The sequence below is a fragment of the Euprymna scolopes genome, chromosome 29 (assembly GCF_053919585.1).
Source record: "Euprymna scolopes isolate OS-2025 chromosome 29, ASM5391958v1, whole genome shotgun sequence".
Lineage (NCBI taxonomy): Eukaryota > Metazoa > Mollusca > Cephalopoda > Sepiida > Sepiolidae > Euprymna > Euprymna scolopes.
This window is the reverse complement of record NC_136510.1, coordinates 5,181,848-5,205,662: the sequence shown is the minus strand read 5'-3', so window position 1 is coordinate 5,205,662 and position 23,815 is coordinate 5,181,848. Positions and strand designations below refer to the sequence as shown.

The window sequence follows — 23,815 nt, the reverse complement described above, 5'->3', positions numbered from 1 at the left end:
ATCTATATTCCTATAATTTTTTTTTTTTTTTGTATTGATATTCATATTAAAAATCTTTTTTTTTTATTTAAAAAGAAAATAAAACTTTCTTGTATATGGGTGGTGGAATTGCATTAATCTGCAAAAGATCTAGCTAATTGGCATATTTTTTAAACATTCATTTTAATTAATTCTCTATTAGTTTTTTCGGTTTTCTTATGGGATGATCATCTTTAGTTATCTATAACGTAATTATGCAGATATTCTACATGATTTATATTTGCGTAATAAGGTTATAGTAAACACAAACCTCTTTCTATATATATTTATGCATGCGTATATATATATATATATATATATATTTGTTTAAGAAATGTTTCCTATCAAACTCCTCTGTCAGTTTTTGGTTTACAGACATGAAACTTAATATATAGGGTATTCGAACTTATACAAAACTTTATATTTGGGTTTTAGCTGGGAAAAATCGGTGCAAAAGTGTGAAAATTAAAGAAATAGAATTTGCCAGGTGAAGGTTGAATGACAACATTACGAATAATATATTGCTGGAATGGGAGATTATAGCTGACTCAATTAAACGTTGTGTGGATCTGTTATGTATGTGTTTAAGGAAAGTTGCTTTGTTAAAATTAAAATGGTGGTCGTTCTCGATATAATTAAGCAAAGAAAAGGTTTTTTCCACATTGCTCCCTTTCTAATGAAAATAATTATTAAAGAGAACAACTTAGACACCGGTTAAACACGATATAAAAAAATTTGTAATTTCACTTAATTTTATTATTTTTATTTTACTTATTTACTGTATTTTATTTTATCATTATCTATTTTTAGACTCCATTTTATCACCTCCTATTATTTTTAGACACCATCTTTTAAGTTACTACGCCATTTTATCCCAATTCAATTATCTCTAATTTAAAAAAAAAAAACTTCCTTCGTAATCTTGTGTCATTTTATTTACTTAATCTATCACCGCTATATTTCCAGACGCAATTTTTTTTTTTTTTTTTTAATCTCTACGATATTTTAACTTTTAGACGTAATCCACCACACTAGTTTACTCTAAATTATTTTCTCATAAAATGTATATATATATGTATATATGACATCTAATTTATATAAGGAAAACACGTTGCTCTCCCCCATCATTATATATAGCCCCAATCCTCCGACTTTCTCGTCAATGACCATCCCTCTTGAAGAAGCCCGCATAAATCGGGCGAAACGTTGAGTATTCAGGTCCTTCCACCTCCATTTTATTTCATTCATATATATATCGGCATTTTGGATTATTTTGGACCATCTTCCAATTACGTGATTTCCTTGGATTTTACTTGTGCAAATGGAAACTCAATTAACTTTCTTGGAGTTATATTTTTGGATTTTACCGTCATTGGATTATTTACCTTTCACCTGACTATCCATTCACGTGAAATCACCTTTTTCTTCACCATATTCCTTCTGCTTCACTCTTTGTTATCAAGTAAGATCTTTGACTTACTTGTAGTTTCATCAAATACTTTTGTATGCAAAATCCGATCCCACATTTTGCTAATTCCTACCCTCTGATGAGAAGGAAAGTATTTCTTCAAAACTCTGCGGATTAAGGACTATCCACTTATTGAGTGTTTCCTTTTCAGATTAAATATGTTTTTAACTCTTTTTCAAAGTGTTTTTTAACATGTTTTATTAACTATTTGCTCTTATATATATATATATATATATATATATATATATATATATATATATATATATATATACAGTAGAACCCCCAGGATATGGCATTAAAAATTAGTAGCAATAATACATTACAATATATAATACACATGTATATAATCAAATAACATTATAAATAACACCATAAGGCGGGGAAAATGCCATAACCAAGGGCTGGACAAACATTGTATTCCACATCATAACCTGAGAAAAACGTATCCTAGGACCACCGTATCCTGTGTGTGTGTGTGTGTGTGTGTGTGTATATATATATATATATATATATATATATATATATATATATATATATATATATATATATATATAAAAACTTCCAGGTTAATATTTTCCAGAGGTAAAATAACAATGAAGTTTAAACAAGGTTAATACAAGAGTATTCAGTATCAAAGTAGGGCAATATATACTTTTTATTTGTTTTACATAAGCATCAATATGCCACTACACTTTCATGAGTATGCGTCAGTCAGCCAGTTATAAGTAACTAGAGACTTTTTTGTGCGATATTGCTTATACAAAAGCTTAGTCCCTAATGAAAATTATTCAGGGATACAGCAATCACAAAAATATTATCAGGAGGTCACAATAAAAATAAAATAATACATGTCAATAAAACAATACATGTCCAAAAGGAAATACTCTTCAACGTATGTAAAGAAGAAAAAACGTCTTCATATTAAAGACCATTTTCTTTTTTAATTACAGACTAAGCTTTTGTATAAGCAATATTGCCTGAAGAGGTGTCTAGTTACTTGTAACAGGCTGACTTAACCGAAACATACTCATGAATGTGTAGCAACATATTAATGCTTATGTAAAACAAATAAAAAGTATATGTGTGTCTGAGTTCGTGTATTGTCTAATGGTATAACATGGTGGTGGGGGGGTATATATATATTGTGATTATTGATCATCTAGTGATTGTTTAAACAGGACATACAACAATTACAACAATTATAACAATTACAACAATTACAACAATTATAACAATTACAACATTAAGGGACAAATGAAAGTTTCTGGGGTTTTATGTCGGCCAATGGAGAAAAGCATACCTGGTCTATCTTTGGTCTTCATTTGACCGATTTTCAGAAAAGCTGCAAATGAAAATTCATACAACTTGAAATCTTTGTGGTATTTACAGCAACTTTATTTTCGATGTTTCTCCCACTGCAAAGCTGTAACACTGATTCTAGACTATCTATCTGCATTTTCCCTTACTCTGAGCTACTACTGTCCACAACTGTTTTTTTTTCTTCTGACTGCCGACCGCGACTTCCAACTCTTGACTTATAAGTGTCTTTCTATCAAAACATTTTAACGTAAATAATTTTATGTGTAAATATTTATTTTGTTATGATAACATTCTTTCTGACATTCTGTTTTTACAAATATTAATTACTAGCAGGGGTACCCGGTGTTGCCCGGGTGTGGTGAGGTGGGGGGGGGGGTTAAATAAAAAAGGAAAAACAAAACAGCAAACATGATGCAAAGTAAAGAGTAAGCAAACAAAAAAGAAATGACATATTTCAATATTAAATCTTTAAAAATCAAAAAAAAAAAAAAATATCTGATATCTCGGCTCAAATGTGCAATCTTAAGATAATGATGCTGCCAATGTAACGACTGGTCTATGATCAGGTGAGCAAAGTTAGGTCGTTTTTTTTTTTTTTTATATTTAAACTAATTCAAGAAAGAACGTTTTTTGCACATGCGTGTTTGGCTAAATTGTCATGAAGAAACGATTTTTTGCTACCCCTCCTTGTAGAAAAGTGCCCAGTTGAGGATGAAGGAATTAATGTTTTTAGCCAATTTTTCGATATTTGTCGTCCAAAAGGTTGGGCTTCAAAACGATACCGATCTCGTGAAAATTCATCGCCTCTGTCGAAAGTTTTAGGCAGACATGCAAACATACATACATTTAAACAGGTGACAGGTGAGATTTATATAGATGGTCATAATAATCGTCGATCAACACACATTTCGGCATTACTAATATCTAACAATTAGATCCATTGCTCTTCTTGCTTCTTGTAAAGTTGGTTCTCTCTATCACTCCAAGCACTTTCTCACACCACAGGCTATTCTCTATCTCTACAAATCTATTATTCAACAATATAAAGAGTACTATTATCATATTTGGGCTTGTGAATCTCTTCCCCATTTGAGGATTCTTGATAAGGTGCAGAAATGTATTTGTAATTTGATGAGCCCCATCCTTTTTTTTATAACCTCCCTCACAGATGTGATGTTGTTAATCTCACTCCTTTCTATAAATATTATTATTGCATGTGTCCTTCAGAATTGTCCGATCTATTCCCTGCTTCCTTTGTTCCAGCTTGTTCAACTCCTTGATCTAGTGGTCTCCATTAATTTGCTGTTTTGATACCTCATTATATGATATACTTTCCTATTCCTCTAACTTTTTGTTTTAGAACTGCACGTTTGTAAAACTCGTATCCCGTAGACTGTTTTCCCTCTTTACCTATAACAGTGTTCTTTTTTAAATTAAAGCCAAATAGTTATCTCCTGTCTTTGCAATAATCATCTTTTGTTCTTGTTAGCTTCTTACAAACAAGTGGCTTTACACTTTGTCTGGAGTGATTTCCATAAAAAGAATAAATTATAAACTTCAATCTGAATTATCCACCAAGTTTCACTTATGAATGTCCAACAGTCTTTGTTTTATTGCCTTACTGAAAGTTGGTCGACAGATCAGACATCGACTGAAATCTATTTGTATCAAATAACAGAATTTCATGTATGGTAATTCAGGGAGGCGAGAGGAGGTTGATAGTTGTTTTTTTTTTACAAAGGAGTCACCACTTATCAAGGCCCAGAGGCCACTTAAGGATAAGGGTTAATGAATGTACAATAGTCCATGGGAAAATGTTGTAGTAATCGTTAGTAGTTGGAATTTGGTAAACTGGATTACTTAAGGGGATGGCTTATCAAGAACTTGTTCATGTTAAACTTGAAGACAACCATATTATGGACAGCTGGAAAGCAGGAAAACGGAAGAGAGTTTCACAGGCGTGCAGTTCTAAGAAAGAAGCTTTGTTCATAGAATCTACGTTTCGGTTTAGGCACAGATAAAGAGTGAGGGAAATTATTGATATTGGTTTAAGATAGACAAGTGTTTTTAACAAAAAAGTTGGATCTGTCATGAGCAAATTGTTATTCCAAAAATGTGGCTCACAAAAAACAATTTGAGACACTACTGAGGTCTTAGTTTTTTTCCAGGAACCAAACTGATGACCTCTCAATAAGGAAGAAATTTACAAGATAGAGCAATGTCTTTGGTGACCATATTTTACCCAAAATTTCAAAGTGAAATTGCTTGAAACTTCAATTGGTTGGGATTTCTTTCTCTCAGCAGCTGGGCACATTCATATAGAAAGGAGACAGCAATTATTTATTTTAGAATAACATTTATTAAATCTTAATTGTATTATAGTTTTAGAAGATAAATGTTGTTCCAAACAAAATGGCCGTATCAATCCAGAGAAGCTTTGAATTGTAAAAGTTTGCAGACAAAAATGAAGAATAGAGTTTCCAGTAACCAATCTGAAAAAGCTTTAATATGAAGAGCAGAGTTCTTTCCCATGTAAAGACGAAAAGTTATTTACTGTATATTATGGAGCGATTTCAGTTTCTGATTGGTTGGTAGCAGAGCGTAGTTCCATTTGATTAGTCTGTTCTTATCACCCCTGTCTATAAATAGAATCTTCCAAATTTTTTTGTAACCATACCCTTATATAAAAGATCTTGCAACTCAGTGTGACCCTTGTCAAAATCCACACTAGCTAGCTTAATTGCTATTGACATAGGGTCCCTAATCTGTAATGATTAGTTGCATTATAAATTCCACAGATTTGTCACTGTTCATTTTATTCTCTCACCTATCTACTAGCTTGAGTATTTAAAAAAAAAAATCTCAGCACTTGTGCACTACTGCGAAGGAACCACTTTTTTGATTTTCAGTTTGGAGATTTGGAGAGCGCATAGCAGGGACAAACAAATGCAATTTAAAGACTGAATCAAAATCTTAACAAATGTCAACAATAAATGCATGTTTTTTTTTGTTTTTTGAGAAACCTCTCTCCCACAGAAGAGACGTTGTGAGCCTACCCTTGTTTTATCGTTATTTCCATGGCAGGTGCTCGTCTGAACTCCAATCTCTGGTCCCCCCTCGCCAATCTTTCACGAAAAACACCCGTCTAGCCGAATCCACTGTGAAAAATTTCCCCCACTCTTTATCTGTGCCTAAATCAAAACGTGGATTCCATGAACAAAGCTTCTTTCTTAGAACTGCACGCCTGTGGAACTCTGTTCCGTCTGCCTGCTTCCCACCTGATTAAAACTTGGATGTTTTCAAGTCCAACGTTAACAAATTCCTAATGAACCGCCCCCTTAAGTAAACACTTCATCAAATCTCCACACTAACGTAATGTACTTGCAATAACCCTTATCCCTGAGTGGCTTCCGGGCCTTGATAAGTGGTGTCCACTGTGTAAAAAAAAAAAAAGTCTTTGTTAAACATTTATTAAATTAAAATAATTTTTAAAAAATTCTTACAGTTTTTACACAAAATAAAAATTTTTTTCTTTTTTTTTGTAACAAAGCCAAAACTTTTAAATTTTCGTAATTAATAAAATAGGAATAGTCATTAAACTTTATTGTTTGTAATGAATATAATTTATCAAAATGATTTAACATTTCTAAATATTTTTCAATATGTATTATTAACGTGAATTTTGAGAAAATTTTTTTTTTTTTTTTTTTCAATTTTCGTAACAAAGTTAAAACTTTGTTTGTAATGAATAAAATTTATCAAAATGATTTAACATTTCTAAATATTTTTCAATATGTATTATTAACGTGAATTTTGAGAAAAAATTTATTTTTTTTTCAATTTTCGTAACAAAGTTAAAACTTTGTTTGTAATGAATAAAATTTATCAAAATGATTTAACATTTCTAAATATTTTTCAATATGTATTATTAACGTGAATTTTGAGAAAAAATTTTTTTTTTATTTTCAATTTTCGTAACAAAGTTAAAACTTTATTGTTTGTAATGAATGAAATTTGTCAAAATAAAATTTTCAAAATTCTAAAATTTAACATAAATTTACATATTAATACCGTCATACCACCCCCCCTCGCCAATCTTTCACAAAAAACACCTGTCTAGCTGAAACCACTGTCAAAAATTTTCCCCACTCTTTATCTGTGCCAAAACCAAAACGTAGATTCCATGAACAAAGCTTCTTTCTTAGAAGTGAACGCCCGTGGAACTCTGTTCCGTCTGCCTGTTTCCCACCTGACTACAACCTGGATGTCTTCAAGTCCAACATAAACAAATTCCTGATGAACTGCCCCCTTAAGTAGACACTTTATCAAATCTCAACACTAACTTACTGTACACGCAGCAACCCTTATCCCTGAGTGGCTTCCGGGCCTTGATAAGTAGTGACCACCTTATAAAAAAAAAAGTACCTTTAACGTATGTACATGTGTCACGGTTTCCAGATTATAAATCATTTAATCTGGAGATCCTATTTATTAAAAAAGGAGAGTAGAAGATGATAACATACTACGAACATCAAATTATTATATAGATACGCTAATGTTCGTAGCATTTTATCATCTTCTATCCTCCTTTTTAATAAATAGGATCTCCCGATCACCAAAGACGCAATGTAAAAATAAATAATTTTAAATAAAAAAAAATGTTGTCGCTTTTGGGCTGTACATTAAACTAAAATATACCTTCTTGGTCTTCTGGCTAGGATCCAAGAGTAGTCGCTGTTCTGTCTAAAGATGGTATAATGATATCGTGAGGTTTCCATTCGTGCCGGACGTCCATACAATGGAAATATGTCAGACTCTTATAAGGACAATGAAAATAAACTGCAATAACCAGATATATTTTGACACTACATTAACCAGATTAGTTAGATAAATACTTTTACAATTTTAATAAAAGGAATAAAATATTGTGGGGTCTCCATTAACGCTGAACATCCACAGAATGCCTAGCAGCAATATTTTACATATGAAAGATGTCGCTGTTGAGTTTCCACAGGTTGCGCTACTTTAATATAATCAAGTGTGAGAGTTTTTATTTATAGGGAATACTGTTCTGAAATTTATAGGGAATACTGTTCTGAAATTTATAGGAAATACTGTTCTGAAATTTATAGGGAATACTGTTCTGAAATTTATAGGGAATACTGTTCTGAAATTTATAGGGGATACTGTTCTGAAATTTATAGGGGATACTGTTCTGAAATTTATAGGGGATACTGTTTGAAATTTATAAGGAATACTGTTCTGAAATTCTTAAAATTGCATTTGTCTATCCCTGCTTTGCACTCGTTAATTTTCCAAACTGAAAATCAAAAAAGTGGTTCCTCTGCACAAGTGCCAAAGACTCTAATCCAACATGTTATCTGGCTTGACCATTCAGAGCCTTTGATATCTCTCTGATGGGGATGGCGGCATTTTTATCTAACTCATCTATTGGTGGAAGATGTTGACAGCACTTATCTATTAGACTGTTATCATCAGAGATGTTTGGTAAGAATGTCAAGAAAGGAATTTGCCAAATCCAGACTACGACTTACAATAAGTGTCTTTGATGTCGTTCAGCCCATACATTCCGTTTAAAAAAAAGCAAAACAAAAACAAAGATAAGTCTGTATATTTTGAGAGCTGAATAAATTTCTGAAAGATTGTCTGGACAAAAAAATAAAAACAAGGAATCAACTTTCAGGTTTGCTCGACTGAAGTTAAAAAAAAAAATCTTTGTTAAAACTCTTCTGTATGTTGTGTAGTTTACGAAAAACAGTTTGACAATTAAAACAAAAATAGAATTGCATTCCATAGAATACATACCTTCTCCACCTAAGCAAGAAAAAAATAGATTAACAAATAATATATCCATTAAAAATTCTTTTTTTTTTTTTATTATTCACATTCAACCCCAACAAGGCACATCACCACTTGGACGTAAGGGCTAGTATTTGGGACCATGCCTCGGAAAGATTGACAAGATGTTAGTTTGTTTTTTTTGTTTTTTTACACAGTGATCACCACTTATCAAGGCCAGTAAGCCACTCAGGGATAAGGGTTATTACAAGTACATTACGTTAGTGTGGAGATTTGATGAAGTGTTTACTTAAGGGGGTGGTTCATTAGGAATTTGTTAACATTGGACTTGAAGACATCCAAGTTGTAGTCTGGTGGGAAGCAGGCAGACGGAACAGAGTTCCACAGGCGTGCAGTTCTAAGAAAGAAGCTTTGTTCATGGAATCCACGTTTTGATTTAGGCACAGATAAAGAGTGGGGGAAATTTTTCACAGTGGATTCGGCTAGACGGGTGTTTTTCGTGAAAGATTGACGAGGGGGACCAGAGATTGGAGTTCAGACGAGCACCTGCCATGGAAATAACGATAAAACAATGATTTACATTACATTTACACACTTGCATATCAGTAGAGTCAGGATGTTAGTTTACATTACATTTAAACACTTGCATATCAGTAGAGTCAGGATGTTAGTTTACATTACATTTAAACTTTTGCATATCAGTAGAGTCAGGGAAGCAGATAGTAGGAAGAGAATTCCAAAATCTAGCTGTTTGATGGAAGAAACTATTAGAGTTGAAAGCTTTCTGTCATTTAGGGACCTCAACAGTGAAGGGGTGAGATTTTGTTGTGAAGTGGGTTTGTCGGGGATATGTATATTGAGGGGGCAATAGTGCAACGAGTTCATTAGAGCACATTCCATTAAAATATTTGTAAAACAGGCACAGGGATGCAATATTGCGACAATGGGACAGGGGTTGAAGCTTAGTTGACCAAATGGGACCGATTAGATTGAAGACTCTTTTTTTGGACCCTATTCAAGAGGGAGAGACTAGTGGCAGATGCACCAGCCCAGATGTGGTAACAACACTCCATGCATGGGTGAATAGTGGCCTTGTAGAGGTACAGGATACTCTCAGGTGAGAGTAGTCTTCTAGCACGATAGGGGGAACCCACCTTTTTTGCAACAGCCTTTTTATAGTCCATTGTTTTTTTATTTTTTTTAATTTTTTTTTTTTTAATGGAAATTGCTCTGGATTATGCATGATGTGATTTGATGTAAGTAGCTAAAAAAATACTAAAATACTTTAAGGTAAAAAAAATGACCAATAAGTTTGGTTAAAGTCAAGTTGAATTGAATTAAAATTATATTCTTTTGTATAAGTTTATTTTTTTCAAAAATGTTAATATTTTGTTAAGATTTATGTTTTCAAATATTTTATATTGTTGACATTGTAATAATGTTGACAGATATGTATGAGATTGCTACAGTTCTAAAAGAAAGTGCTTTGCCATAAAGGGTTCTTTGCATGCCAAGCATTCTGGAGGGTGTTCATTTTTTTAGCAGGGTTATGTGTCCGATGCAGATGTGGAACAAAACTACTTCTTCCCTGCGTCTTGATTCTTGTAACCATTCTTTTATGATGGGTTTTATTTTGAAAACATGTTTTGACAGTCGTTTCATTGTTCTTGCCATTTCTTCATGATGAAATTATTTGCTTGTAATCGGTGGAATTTTCATATTACTTATTTTACAAGTTTTAGTGAGCTTTTGGCTTTTTCGTTAGATTCTAAACCAGAAAACAGCAATTTTTTTCCCTTTTTGTCAGAAACATCACTCATGGAATGTGAGGACTAAAGGACAAAATAAAGGAATCGAAAGTTACAAGGTTCAATTTATATTCTTCATTGTTTTAAGGAGTGCTAAACTATAAACATTAAAATCACGAAAATAGAAAATGAATCTTGTGTTTATTTTTGGCAGCCGCATAATTCTCATTTCCCTCATTTTGTCCTTTTGTTTCTGACAAAGAAGAAAGAATTGCTGTTTTCTAGGTTGGAATCTCTGTATCAAACACTTATTTTTAACTCCTTACATCAAGTAGCTTCATGCCTTGTCTGGAGTGATTTCCATAAAAAATATGCCCTCAAATTTACTACTACTACTACTACTACTACTACTACATCATTTCAATTAAATTATTTTTTTCCAACTTTTAAAATTATTTTTTCAATTTTTAAAATTATTTTTTCAATTTTTAAAATTATTTTTTCAATTTTTAAAATTATTTTTTCAATTTTTAAAATTATTTTTTCAATTTTTCAATTATTTTTTTCAATTTTTCAATTATTTTTTATTCAATTTTTTCAATTATTTTTTCAATTTTTTAAATTATTTCTTTTAATTTTTTAATTATATTTAAAAAAAAAATTTTTTAATTTTTAAATTACTTTTTAATTTTTAAATTATTTTTTTTAATTAAAATTTTTTTTTGGTAATTTTAAACTTATTTTCTTGTAATTTTTAAATTATTTTCTCCTAGGTATTATGAATCCCAACATTCTCACGGTCAATACAAATATGATGGTGAATGGTCACCACAATCTACCGCCAATGCTCAGCCCTGCTAACAGTCCAAATCATGCTTGTCCTTCTAGTCAATGGGTACAACCGCCACCAGGTATGTACAGATCACATTTATGTTTTTTTTTTTAATTTATTATTTTTGTTTTTCTGCTAACTTTATTATGTAATTAGAAAACAAAAATATTCGTGCTAATGCATATTGTGAACTGCATTCTTATAAATGTCTGCAAACCATCAGAATATGTAGAGCTCTGGTCAAGTTGATCAGCCAATCAGAAAGCAGGAATAAATGTGATTAGCCTATAAGAAGCCAAGCAGATGATTTTGGATAAATTGGAAGAAAAATTTAAAAAAAAACTTTTTTAGTTATTGATTTTAAATCATGGAGCAGCACACAGCAATTAAATCTATGTTGGACGAGTGAGTATAGATGACAGACAACAGAACTGATACCATCTGAAATGAGGTGCAGGACATGGCCACAAAAAAATAATCTGAAGAAGAGAATGTGAAGTGGGTTTGGAACATACCATTAATGATTGGAGGAACTAATCTTACCTTCCCCCTCCCACACAAAACAAATTAGGTTTTAATCATGTGAGAAAAAAATGTTTCTACTTATTTAAAACAAAAAAAATAAAATAAAACATTATTTATTAATAAAATTTACAGTAAGTAAGTTGTTTGGGTCAGAACATACCATTGTAGATTGGACGAATTAAACCCCCCCTCCCCTTGCCAAATTTAGTTTTTAATCAAGCAATAAAAAAAGAAATAAAACTATATTTGATTCATAAAACTTGCAATGGGTTTTTGTTATATTTTATTTTATTGTTTTACCATTTTTTTTAATAGTTATATTTTATTTTATTGTTTTACCATTTTTTTTTAATAATTATATTTTATTTTATTGTTTTACCATTTTTTAGTAGTTATATTTTATTTTATTGTTTTACCATTTTTTTTTTAATAGTTATATTTTATTTTATTATTTTACCATTTTTTTTAATAGTTATATTTTATTTTATTGTTTTACCATTTTTTTTAATAGTTATATTTTATTTTATTGTTTTACCATTTTTTTTAATAGTTATATTTTATTTTATTGTTTTACCATTTTTTTAATAGTTATATTTTATTTTATTGTTTTACCATTTTTTTTTTAATAGTTATATTTTATTTTATTGTTTTACCATTTTTTTTAATAATTATATTTTATTTTATTGTTTTACCATTTTTTAATAGTTATATTTTATTTTATTGTTTTACCATTTTTTTTTTAATAGTTATATTTTATTTTATTATTTTACCATTTTTTTTAATAGTTATATTTTATTTTATTGTTTTACCATTTTTTTTAATAGTTATATTTTATTTTATTGTTTTACCATTTTTTTAATAGTTATATTTTATTTTATTGTTTTACCATTTTTTTTTTAATAGTTATATTTTATTTTATTGTTTTACCATTTTTTTAATAGTTATATTTTATTTTATTGTTTTACCATTTTTTTTAATAGTTATATTTTATTTTATTGTTTTACCATTTTTTTTAATAGTTATATTTTATTTTATTATTTTACCATTTTTTTTAATAGTTATATTTTATTTTATTGTTTTACCATTTTTTTAATAGTTATATTTTATTTTATTGTTTTACCATTTTTTTTTTAATAGTTATATTTTTTATTGTTTTACCATTTTTTTAATAGTTATATTTTATTTTATTGTTTTACCATTTTTTTTAATAGTTATATTTTATTTTATTGTTTTACCATTTTTTTTAATAGTTATATTTTATTTTATTGTTTTACCATTTTTTTTTTAATAGTTATATTTTATTTTATTGTTTTACCATTTTTTTAATAGTTATATTTTATTTTATTGTTTTACCATTTTTTTTTAATAGTTATATTTTATTTTATTGTTTTACCATTTTTTTTTAATAGTTATATTTTATTTTATTGTTTTACCATTTTTTTTAATAGTAATATTTTATTTTATTGTTTTACCATTTTTTTTAATAGTTATATTTTATTTTATTATTTTACCATTTTTTTTAATAGTTATATTTTATTTTATTTTATTGTTTTACCATTTTTTTAATAGTTATATTTTATTTTATTATTTTACCATTTTTTTTAATAGTTATATTTTATTTTATTTTATTGTTTTACCATTTTTTTAATAGTTATATTTTATTTTATTGTTTTACCATTTTTTTTAATAGTTATATTTTATTTTATTGTTTTACCATTTTTTTTAATAGTTATATTTTATTTTATTATTTTACCATTTTTTTTAATAGTTATATTTTATTTTATTTTATTGTTTTACCATTTTTTTAATAGTTATATTTTATTTTATTGTTTTACCATTTTTTTTAATAGTTATATTTTATTTTATTATTTTACCATTTTTTTTAATAGTTATATTTTATTTTATTTTATTGTTTTACCATTTTTTTAATAGTTATATTTTATTTTATTGTTTTACCATTTTTTTTTAATAGTTATATTTTATTTTATTCTTTTACCATTTTTTTAATAGTTATATTTTATTTTATTGTTTTACCATTTTTTTTTAATAGTTATATTTTATTTTATTGTTTTACCAATTTTTTTTAATAGTTATATTTTATTTTATTATTTTACCATTTATTTTAATAGTTATATTTTATTTTATTGTTTTACCATTTTTTTTAATAGTTATATTTTATTTTATTGTTTTACCATTTTTTTTAATAATTATATTTTATTTTATTGTTTTACCATTTTTTAATAGTTATATTTTATTTTATTGTTTTACCATTTTTTTTAATAGTTATATTTTATTTTATTATTTTACCATTTATTTTAATAGTTATATTTTATTTTATTGTTTTACCATTTTTTTTTTAATAGTTATATTTTATTTTATTATTTTACCATTTATTTTAATAGTTATATTTTATTTTATTGTTTTACCATTTTTTTTTAATAGTTATATTTTATTTTATTGTTTTACCATTTTTTAATAATTATATTTTATTTTATTGTTTTACCATTTTTTAATAGTTATATTTTATTTTATTTTTTACCATTTTTTTTTTAATAGTTATATTTTATTTTATTGTTTTACCATTTTTTTTTCATAGTTATATTTTATTTTATTGTTTTACCATTTTTTTAATAGTTATATTTTATTTTATTGTTTTACCATTTTTTTTTAATAGTTATATTTTATTTTATTATTTTACCATTTTTTTAATAGTTATATTTTATTTTATTGTTTTACCATTTTTTTTAATAGTTATATTTTATTTTATTGTTTTACCATTTTTTTAATAGTTATTTTATTTTATTGTTTTACCATTTTTTTAATAGTTATATTTTATTTTATTGTTTTACCATTTTTTTTTAATAGTTATATTTTATTTTATTGTTTTACCATTTTTTTAATAGTTATATTTTATTTTATTGTTTTACCATTTTTTTTTTAATAGTTATATTTTATTTTATTGTTTTACCATTTTTTTTAATAGTTATATTTTATTTTATTGTTTTACCATTTTTTTTTAATAGTTATATTTTATTTTATTATTTTACCATTTTTTTTAATAGTTATATTTTATTTTATTGTTTTACCATTTTTTTTAATAGTTATATTTTATTTTATTGTTTTACCATTTTTTTTAATCGTTATTCATATCAAATGAATCTTATTTTTGGTTTACTTACGTTTGTATGATTTTCTCAGCATCACTCAGCATATTCCGGCAGTTTACATGAGGTACTGGTGAAGCCTGAGTGAACATTTTCAGAAATCCGGTTTGCAATATGCACTAATATAAAAAAAAAAAGTAACCATTTGTCAGATGTTACGAAGATGTGAACCACAATGTCTGCAGATTATGGTTATTAATGAAAAACAAGTGATGGGATGATTCCAATATTTTTCCTGATTCCGATACAATTATCGATTCTTTTTAAATTTCTAAATATAGACTTTAAGGTGTGTGTGGAGGGAGCTTGGATTACTGTAAAAACCCAAGTAATCTGTACACATATTTTCGCAGACATAAAAATACATGGAAGTGATCTTTAGATTTTAGTTTTACTGCAAATATAAAATCAATAAATATTGTTTCTTTTTTTTGTTTTTTTGTTTGTTTTTTTTTGACAGACCAGCTTTTTCAATTTTTCCAGACAGTGCTCAACTTTAAGAATGTCTTTATTTCTTAAAGGCCCAACAGTAATTATAAATGATAAATAACTATTTCATATTTTTATTTTATATATTCCTCTTTGTCTGTTCCATTTTTCTTGGAAACTACTGGGCTGATCTGCTTCATGTCAAATTGATGATTGAATATGGTTAAATCTGTGTTTATTTTTGCATTAAATAAAATATTAATCCTTATTAATCCCTAATTGTACATTAAACTGATACCATAATACTTAATTTGTTGCATTTTATAACAAAAGTCCATACAAAATTTTAGTCAAATCGGCCCAGTGGTTTCCAAGAAAAAGAACAGACAGATATATAATATAGATACGAGAAAAAGATATGTTTGCATTATTATCTAAAATTTTTGTTTTTGTTTTTTTCTGCCCAGGTGTTTATGCCCATCCTGTTATGATGATGAGCACAGCGCCACCCACCTCCCTGGCTTCGACTTTGGACATTTTCTCCCAGTGTAATGGACTGCAGAAAGGATACAATCAGAATAACCGAGTTGCCTTTGCAACGAATATCGCAGCCACAACGCAAAACACAGAACAAGGTCAGTTACACCAGAGAGTTTTAAAAAAATTTTTTTTTTTACATGGAGTTCACCACTTATCAAGGCCCAATGGCCACTCAGGGATAAGGGTTATTGTGTGTACAGTAATCAAAGGGATAGTGTAGCAATAGTATTGGAGAATTGGTAAGGTGTCATTACTTAGGGGGGGGGGGGCGGTTCATCAGGAATTTGTTTGTGTTGGACTTGAAGACATCCAGGTTGAAGTCGGGAGGGAAACAGGCAAGCGGAACAGAGTTCCACAGGCGTGCAGTTCTAAGAAAGAAGCTTTGTTCATGGTATCTTAACAAACTCATTATATTTGTACCCTCTCGACGTATGTACATCTGACAAACCTGTCTAGTAGAAAAATCCCACCCCTTCACTGTTGAGGTACCAAAAACCCGGAAAACCTTCTACGTTGATAGTTTATTTCCAGAGACTGCTAGACTTTAGAACTCTCTCCCTGCTTCCTGCTTCCCTGACTGCATTAACAGACAGAAGTTTAAATTAATGTGAACAGACATCTCGTTCATCTCCTTACATAGTTCCCCAGTAAACATGATCCCAAATACTAGCTCCTTATTTCCAAGTAGTAGAATGCTTTTTTTTGGGGTGAACAAGAGTTAATAAATAAAAATAAAAACAAAAGAATGAATAGCGTATTAATGAGATATCATTTTGCAAAGCAATATGCAAATTAGTTAACTTTAGGATGCCAAGTGGATAGGCACGCTTATTATATTAGAAATTTTTTTTTTATGTGAATTTGGTGTTTTAATCCCCCTATCAATGCAATAATTGTTCCCACTTTCTAAATATAGAAATCATCACCTTTGTTCAGTCTCAAGAGACAATGGATACACCCTCTATAAGGGTAGCTGTAATTGTGAGGCAAGGGTTGTGCAATCCCAATCACACCTCTCCTGAATCGGTACTGCTTAAGGCCAGTGGCAAGGAGAAGTCCAGGATGATTGGAAACAATGCCAGAATAAGCGGTGCATATACAGCACCTTAAATTCTCAAATATTCACCCATTTTAGTACAGGCCAGGCTCAACGTTGCTTAACTTTGGTGATATGATATAGAAATAAGAGATCAAAGAGGAAGATAATGTCACGGGTTGTATAGTGAATCACACTGAATTCATCCGCTTGCTTTTCATGTTCTGGTTTTGTTTTGACTTCATTTCTTATTTTGTAGAATCCTAACCATCACTATCGATAATCGCTGACCTCAGTGCTTGTTTGCTGTGGTTTTATTCTCCTTTGTCTTCTATTCTAGCCATGTCATCTTGGCGATTGTCGAGGGGACAAGCATTGGTTTACAAGTATAAAATAAAAATAAAACAATGCAAACTTACAAAACACAATTCGATATGCGTATAAGTCAGTTGTGTCATGAACGTTGGTCAATAACTCTCTGCCGAGGCATCTTTGTCGATAGGATGAATTCAGCTCATCTCATCATCAGCTAAAACTCAGCCCAATCTCTCTCTCACAAACTGAAAACTGTTGTAAACTAACTCGAAGCTTCTAAATACTTCTTCAGAATTGGAAATCCTATGTCCGGTCTTTTTTCTTAGTTACTGTCATACCTGATTAATAGAAACTGACTACTTCTGCACTCACCTAACCCTAACCCATTTGACTACGTCTGGGTATTCACCCTACTACCATTTTTATCTATTAAAACGACTGTTTTTTTCACCTCTAATGACTTTTTCCTTTATTTTTGTATGAATCACTTTCTAGCACTCTCTGGTAGAGGAGAGGGGGGGCGTTTATAGCATCACAATTTTTATGAACAAGCAACTGTTAACAATTTTTAGATTGAATAAAAAACAGGTTGTAATCTGAAATTTAATCTAAAACTCCATGTATATGGAAGACCCCCCCCACGCCCCAACACCATTATTTTCTAATTAAAAAGTGAATCCGTTTTTCTGTAACAGTTTCGTAAAGTCTTATCGCCATCCCCTTTTGACATTTAATTTGAATGAATATAAACTACTTTTCTCTTTTGTTTTTAGCTTTACGGAATCCAAGAGAAAATAATTCTCCAAACACAATTCATTCTGATATTCCAGGTAAGTCGTGTGTTTTTTAACTTGTCAGAATTGTTACGTTCCACATGTGTTAGTTTGTCCTAAAAAGGACACGTTCCTTTATGTTGTAGTTGATTGAAAATAATGCAATATGATTGTCAAATAAATCCATAGAATCATAGAAACCATTCATCTCCATTTTTTGTTTTGTTCTTGAATCAACAACTTATCAAGGCTAAATTCAACTCTAGGATAAATGTTAATAGACAGGATTGTCATTTAAATGATGAAGAATATTATGAGATGATTCAAAACGATGAATGAATTTCTTGAAGTAGATTGCTTTTTTTTAATTATGAGAACGGTTTATGACAAGTATTTGTTGACATTAGATTTGAAGATGACCATGTTGTAGCCATCTGGTAAGCAATCTTATGGCAACTTGTTTCTTTGGTGGGAAGTTCTTTGCTTCTTGTACAGAATTCCTCCTATATTGAAAAACAAAAACTAAGGAAAAATTTGTATGATGTACATACCCATGACAAAACAAAAATATTATATTCTAAAAATCACATAAATTGATCAAGTAGTTTTATTTTTAAATAAGTAAATCAAATTTTATGAGTGTCTGCCAGTTATTAAAACAATCTAAAAAATAACAAAGGGAGATAACTAGACAATAATTCAAACTTGTGAGATTTATGCTGTAATGCCTACAAATTCCCATTAATCACTTAAAAAATGATTTTCTTTATAAAAATAAAACTACTTAATCAATTTATGTGATTTTTAGAATATGATATTTTTGAGGTATAATAAAGATAGGATTTGGTTTGGAATATTATTTTTATATTGTTAAATCTCCTTGTCTTCTTAATGTACATTTTCAAAGGATCAAAGTGTGGATGCTGTTGTTACAAAATGTGACACATAAATGTGACCTCACATCTATGAGATGCTTATGTTTGTCTTTTTGGCTATTGTCCTGTATTCCTTCTATTTTAATAAACAAAAGTATAGAAAAAAAAAATTGTATGATGTATGTACTTATCACGGAACAAAGATGTCATATTCCAAAAATCACATAAACTCATCCAAGTAGTTTTATTTTTAAATAAATAAATCAAATTTTGTAAGTATTGAGGAAGTGACTGTTTCACTCGCCATTTTAAATAAAATCTCAAAGAACAAAGGAAATAATTCAGCAATAATACATCAGTTGAAATGAATGGCTCTCATCTTGAGGAGGCCTCAAGTTTTGACAGGCTTCTGGGCTTGACCATTACTCCTGATCTTAAATGGAACACGTACATCAAATCTGTTGCCAAGGCCTCTGGAAAAATGGTGGGATCCTTCTATCGTTCTAGTAGATATCTTACTACTGATGCAATTCTCTATCTATATAAGAGCCAGGTACATCCAAGGATGGAATACTGTTGCCACATCTGGGCAGGAGCTGCTAGAAAGGACTTGTCCTGCCTTAATAGAGTTCAAAATAGACTTCATGGTCTCGTAGGAGATGTCCTTTTCTCTTCCCTGCAACCTCTATCTCACAGAAGAGATGTTGCGAGTTTGTCTCTGCTGTATCGTTATTTTCATGGAAAGTGTTCGACTGAGCTTCAGTCTATGGTCCCTCCTCACCAAACTTTCACAAGAAGCACTCGTCTAGTTGAAAACACTAACAATAATTCCCTCCACTCTTTATCTGTGCCTAAACCTAAACGTAGATTCCATGAACAAAGCTTCTTTCTTAGAACTGCATGCCTGTGGAATTGTCTTCCGTTTTCCTGCTTTCCAGCTGACTAGAATATGGTTGTCTTCAAGTCTAATGTAAACAAGTTCCTGATGAGCCGTTCCACTTGTTAACAAATTTACCGAATTTCCATTACTAACGATTACTATATTGTCCAATTTCTACTGTGCACTCTTTAACCCTTATCCTCGAATGGCCGTTTGGCCTTGATAAGTGGTAATGGCTATGTAAAAAAAAAAAAAAACTTTCAAAGTTTATATTGTAATGCATACGAATTCCCATTAATTGCTTAAAAATGATTTTCTTATTTCAAAGTAAAACTACTTTACTTAATCAATTTACATGGATTTTGGAATATGATATTTTTGGGGGGGTTTTTTCATCACACAGACTTTTCTTCATTTTTGTTTTTTACTATAGGGGGAATTCTGGACAAGAACCAATAATTCTTATCAAAGAAAAAAAAATTAAATAATAAAATACAAACGATTCTGTTTATTTTTATATTTTAAATTTTGAAATTAATTTTCTGATTTTTCAAAATGCTTGTTTTTTCTTTCTCTTCAGTTGATTTCCAATATTCCAGTAAATTCAATGACATATTCAACAACGATTTGACCTTTGGCCTACTTGACCTTGGTAAACCCTGCACTTCAATCAACAAACTTCAATCGAATATGCTGGATGGGGAATTGGCTTCTTCCATTCAGTAAGTTTTTTTTTTTTTTTTTTTTTTTGTAAAGATGCTGACTGCATCTTGTTGTTTTACTTATGAATTTACGTTTATCAAGGCTAAAATCTATTAGTAGATAAAGGTTAACAAGCTTGATGGATTGTCAGTTGAATGATGATGAATATTATGAGAAGATTGAATGGAATGAACTAAGGTTACTTATGGGCACGGTTTTTGATGAGCATATACATGTTTCGCCCCCCCCCTCCCTCCCTTTATAGTCTTCTCGTTTGTCTGCCCCATCTTCATCCACAATTTCCCCCTCCTCTTCCTCCACAGTCTCATATTACTTTCTTCTTTTTGTATTCCCCTTCTCTCCTTTCTTTTCTAACTTCACATTTCTCGACTCATCCTCCCCCTCTCTCTTTTCTCTCTTCTCTCTCTTCCTTGTCTCTTTATCCTCACCTCCCCATCCTTTTCTCACCTCCCCATCCTTCTTTTCTCACCTCCCCATCCTTCTTTTCTCACCTCCCCATCCTTCTTTTCTCACCTCCCCATCCTTCTTTTCTCACCTCCCCATCCTTCTTTTCTCACCTCCCCATCCTTTTCTCACCTCCCCATCCTTCTTTTCTCACCTCCCCATCCTTTTCTCACCTCCCCATCCTTCTTTTCTCACTTCCCCATTCCTCTTTGCACTCTTCCCCATCTCTTTCTTTGATTAACATTGACTTTGAAGATGACCAGGTTGAGTCTGCAGGGAATCAGTTCTATATTCTTGGAAGGAAACTCTGTTCATGGAATTCTGCCTGATGCTAAGCACGTGGAATCTTTTTGTTGCATATTCATTTTTTGTATCTGTAGGGAAAATTGAAGTGTGACTGCAGTCAGGGAGGTGGGCTGCTAAGGGTGGCACGTGCGAACTCGAAACCCGACCAATGGGACACGAAAAGGCAACAAATCATCAGGTTCGATTGCATCTTAATTTACATAAGAATGAGAGAATATAAGGCCGGCAGTGAAGAGGTCGGCAGTTGAGTCGAATTCTCAAGAATCGGACTGAACGTGTTAGAGCAGAGAATGTTGCCAAGAATCCAGGTTTTTTCTTTCTATAAAGCATCTTAATATTATTATTCGGATTTCCATGTGTTAACCTTGACGGGGTTCATACCTACTTTCCTACTAAAACTTTTTTTTTTCTTTTACACCTACAAATACACAGCCAACGTTTTTTTTTTTTTTTTAAAAACAGGGTTGCCCCCCCCCCCAACACACACCTACAAACACCCGGACCACACCGGATACCCCCCGCTAGTCTATATATATAAAAGCGAGTATGTATGTATGTATGTGTGTTTGTGTGTCCGCTAAAAACTTTCGACACACAGAACAAAAATTCACAAACTTGGTATCATATTGAAGCCCCATCCTTCGCCCGAAAAATATTGGAAAATTGGCCCAAAACGTTTATTTTTTCACCCCGAAATCGACAATTTTCTGGGGGGGGGGGTCAACAAAAACGGTCCTCTCATGACGACGACTGTTCTACGCATGCGTCATCTAACGTCATGACCTGATTTACTTTAAATAGTTGAAGAACTGACTAAATTTCATGTATGTCGTGTTAGCTCAGTTGGTTAGCACGTTGGGTCATTATCTAAACGTTTTGGGTTCGAATCGTGGTGTGAGATGTCCTCTTTTTTTTTTCCATTTTTTAAATTTAAGTATTGAACCAGTGTTATTTAAGCCATTTTTCATGTAACGTTCTGTTTTCTGTTTTTTTTTTTTTTACTTCGCTTATCCACCCCCGACCACACATCCAAAAACACCTGGGTACCCACTGATTTTTTAAATTTTAATATCGAAACAGGCTTATTTAAGCCATTTTTCACGTGTTTTTTTTAACGTTCATTTTTCTGTTTTCTTTTTTGTTTTTGTTTTTCAGATTTTTACATTTAACATCGTTCGTTTGCCTTACGTTAGTTTTTTTGTGTTTTTTTTTTCGATGTTTTGATTATAACAAACAAACCTGGTCATTGACCTTATTAAAAACAACTGCTGAATAGCTACTGCTTACGTCCTCGTCGTCATAACGCTCGCACAAAATCTTAACTCTACGACTTCCGTGCGGGCACCTGTCAATTTTGTTCTTACTTAGATTCAAACATCTTTCAGTAACTCATTCTGGCTGGGCGAATGGTTCATGTTTTTTTCACATTTTATTTTCCAACTTTGCCTCAGGGCTTCGGGTTCGATCCTACCAACTTACCAAAACTTTTTTTCCTAACCATGGAAGGAACGCCTATACCCGTTACTGACCAGTAACAAATTTTTGGGGATTTTTTTTGATAAAAAGTTGGCATTAATCCCACACATAAATTATCTTTAAAAAAAAAAATGTAACAAAGCTTTAAATCTTTTGAGAGTCGTAGCACATACTGATTTGAGGTGCAGACAGGGAAACACTCCTTAAACTTTACAGAGCACTAGTCCACTCAAAGTTAGACTATGGTTGTTTCATATATGGATCAACTCGAACATTATATATAAAAAGCCTAGACCCTATACACCATACCGGCCTAAGATTGGCCCTAGGAGCATACAGAACCTCCCCTGTGAACAGTCTATACTCAGAAGCGCACAAACCCCCCCTACACCTAAGGCGTGAAAAGTTAGCTCTTCAATACTTACTTAAACTCAAATCCTGCCCAAACAACCCAGCATACCAATGCACCTTCTATCCAAAATATGAAGAACTCTTCAACATGAGGTGAAAAACCATCAAAACTTTTGGTCTCCAAATGAAGGAAAGCATTGAAGAATCCAAAATACCAATCTCCAGCATTCAAAACTTCATACCTAAAACGCCCCATGGACCATGAAACAAGCAGAAATAAAACTGCATCTAAGCAAAAAAACTAAATTTACCACAAACCCTATTGAATACCATCACGAACTTCAACATTTAAAATTACAATATCCAGACTACACCTTTCTCTACACAGACGGATCCAAAAGCAATAATCACACCGGATGTGCAGCAACCTACCATAATACCACAATGAAGAAAAAACTTAAAACAAAGCATCTATATTCACTGCAGAGACTATAGCTATTGAGCTAGCACTTGACATAATTTCAGAGGAAACTACCAAAAACTTCATCATCCTCACCGATTCTCTATCAGTCTTACTATCTATACAAAACCAAAAACAAGAGAATCCACTACCAATAAAGTTACTAGAAAAAATCAATACCCTCTCAACCACCAAAAACATGATTTTTGTCTGGATCATTGCCAGTCATGTGGGAATCAAAAGCAATGACAGGGCAGATACAGCTGCAAAAAAATCTTCACATCTCCCAACTGACAATTATAAGATTCCTCA

General features: G+C 30.6%; 1 protein-coding gene across 3 annotated transcripts in view; it reads left to right on the top strand.

Moving 5' to 3' along the window:
• Positions 1–23,815, top strand: part of LOC145252464 (protein bicaudal C homolog 1-B-like) — a 481,249-nt gene that overhangs the window by 436,430 nt on the left and 21,004 nt on the right. For all 3 annotated transcript variants that reach the window (XM_080111880.1, XM_080111881.1, XM_080111882.1), the window contains 4 exons: positions 11,148–11,285; positions 15,792–15,959; positions 17,989–18,045; positions 20,324–20,465. In XM_080111880.1, the coding sequence (XP_079968006.1) occupies positions 11,148–11,285; positions 15,792–15,959; positions 17,989–18,045; positions 20,324–20,465 (505 nt within the window). The remainder of the gene's footprint in view (positions 1–11,147; positions 11,286–15,791; positions 15,960–17,988; positions 18,046–20,323; positions 20,466–23,815) is intronic.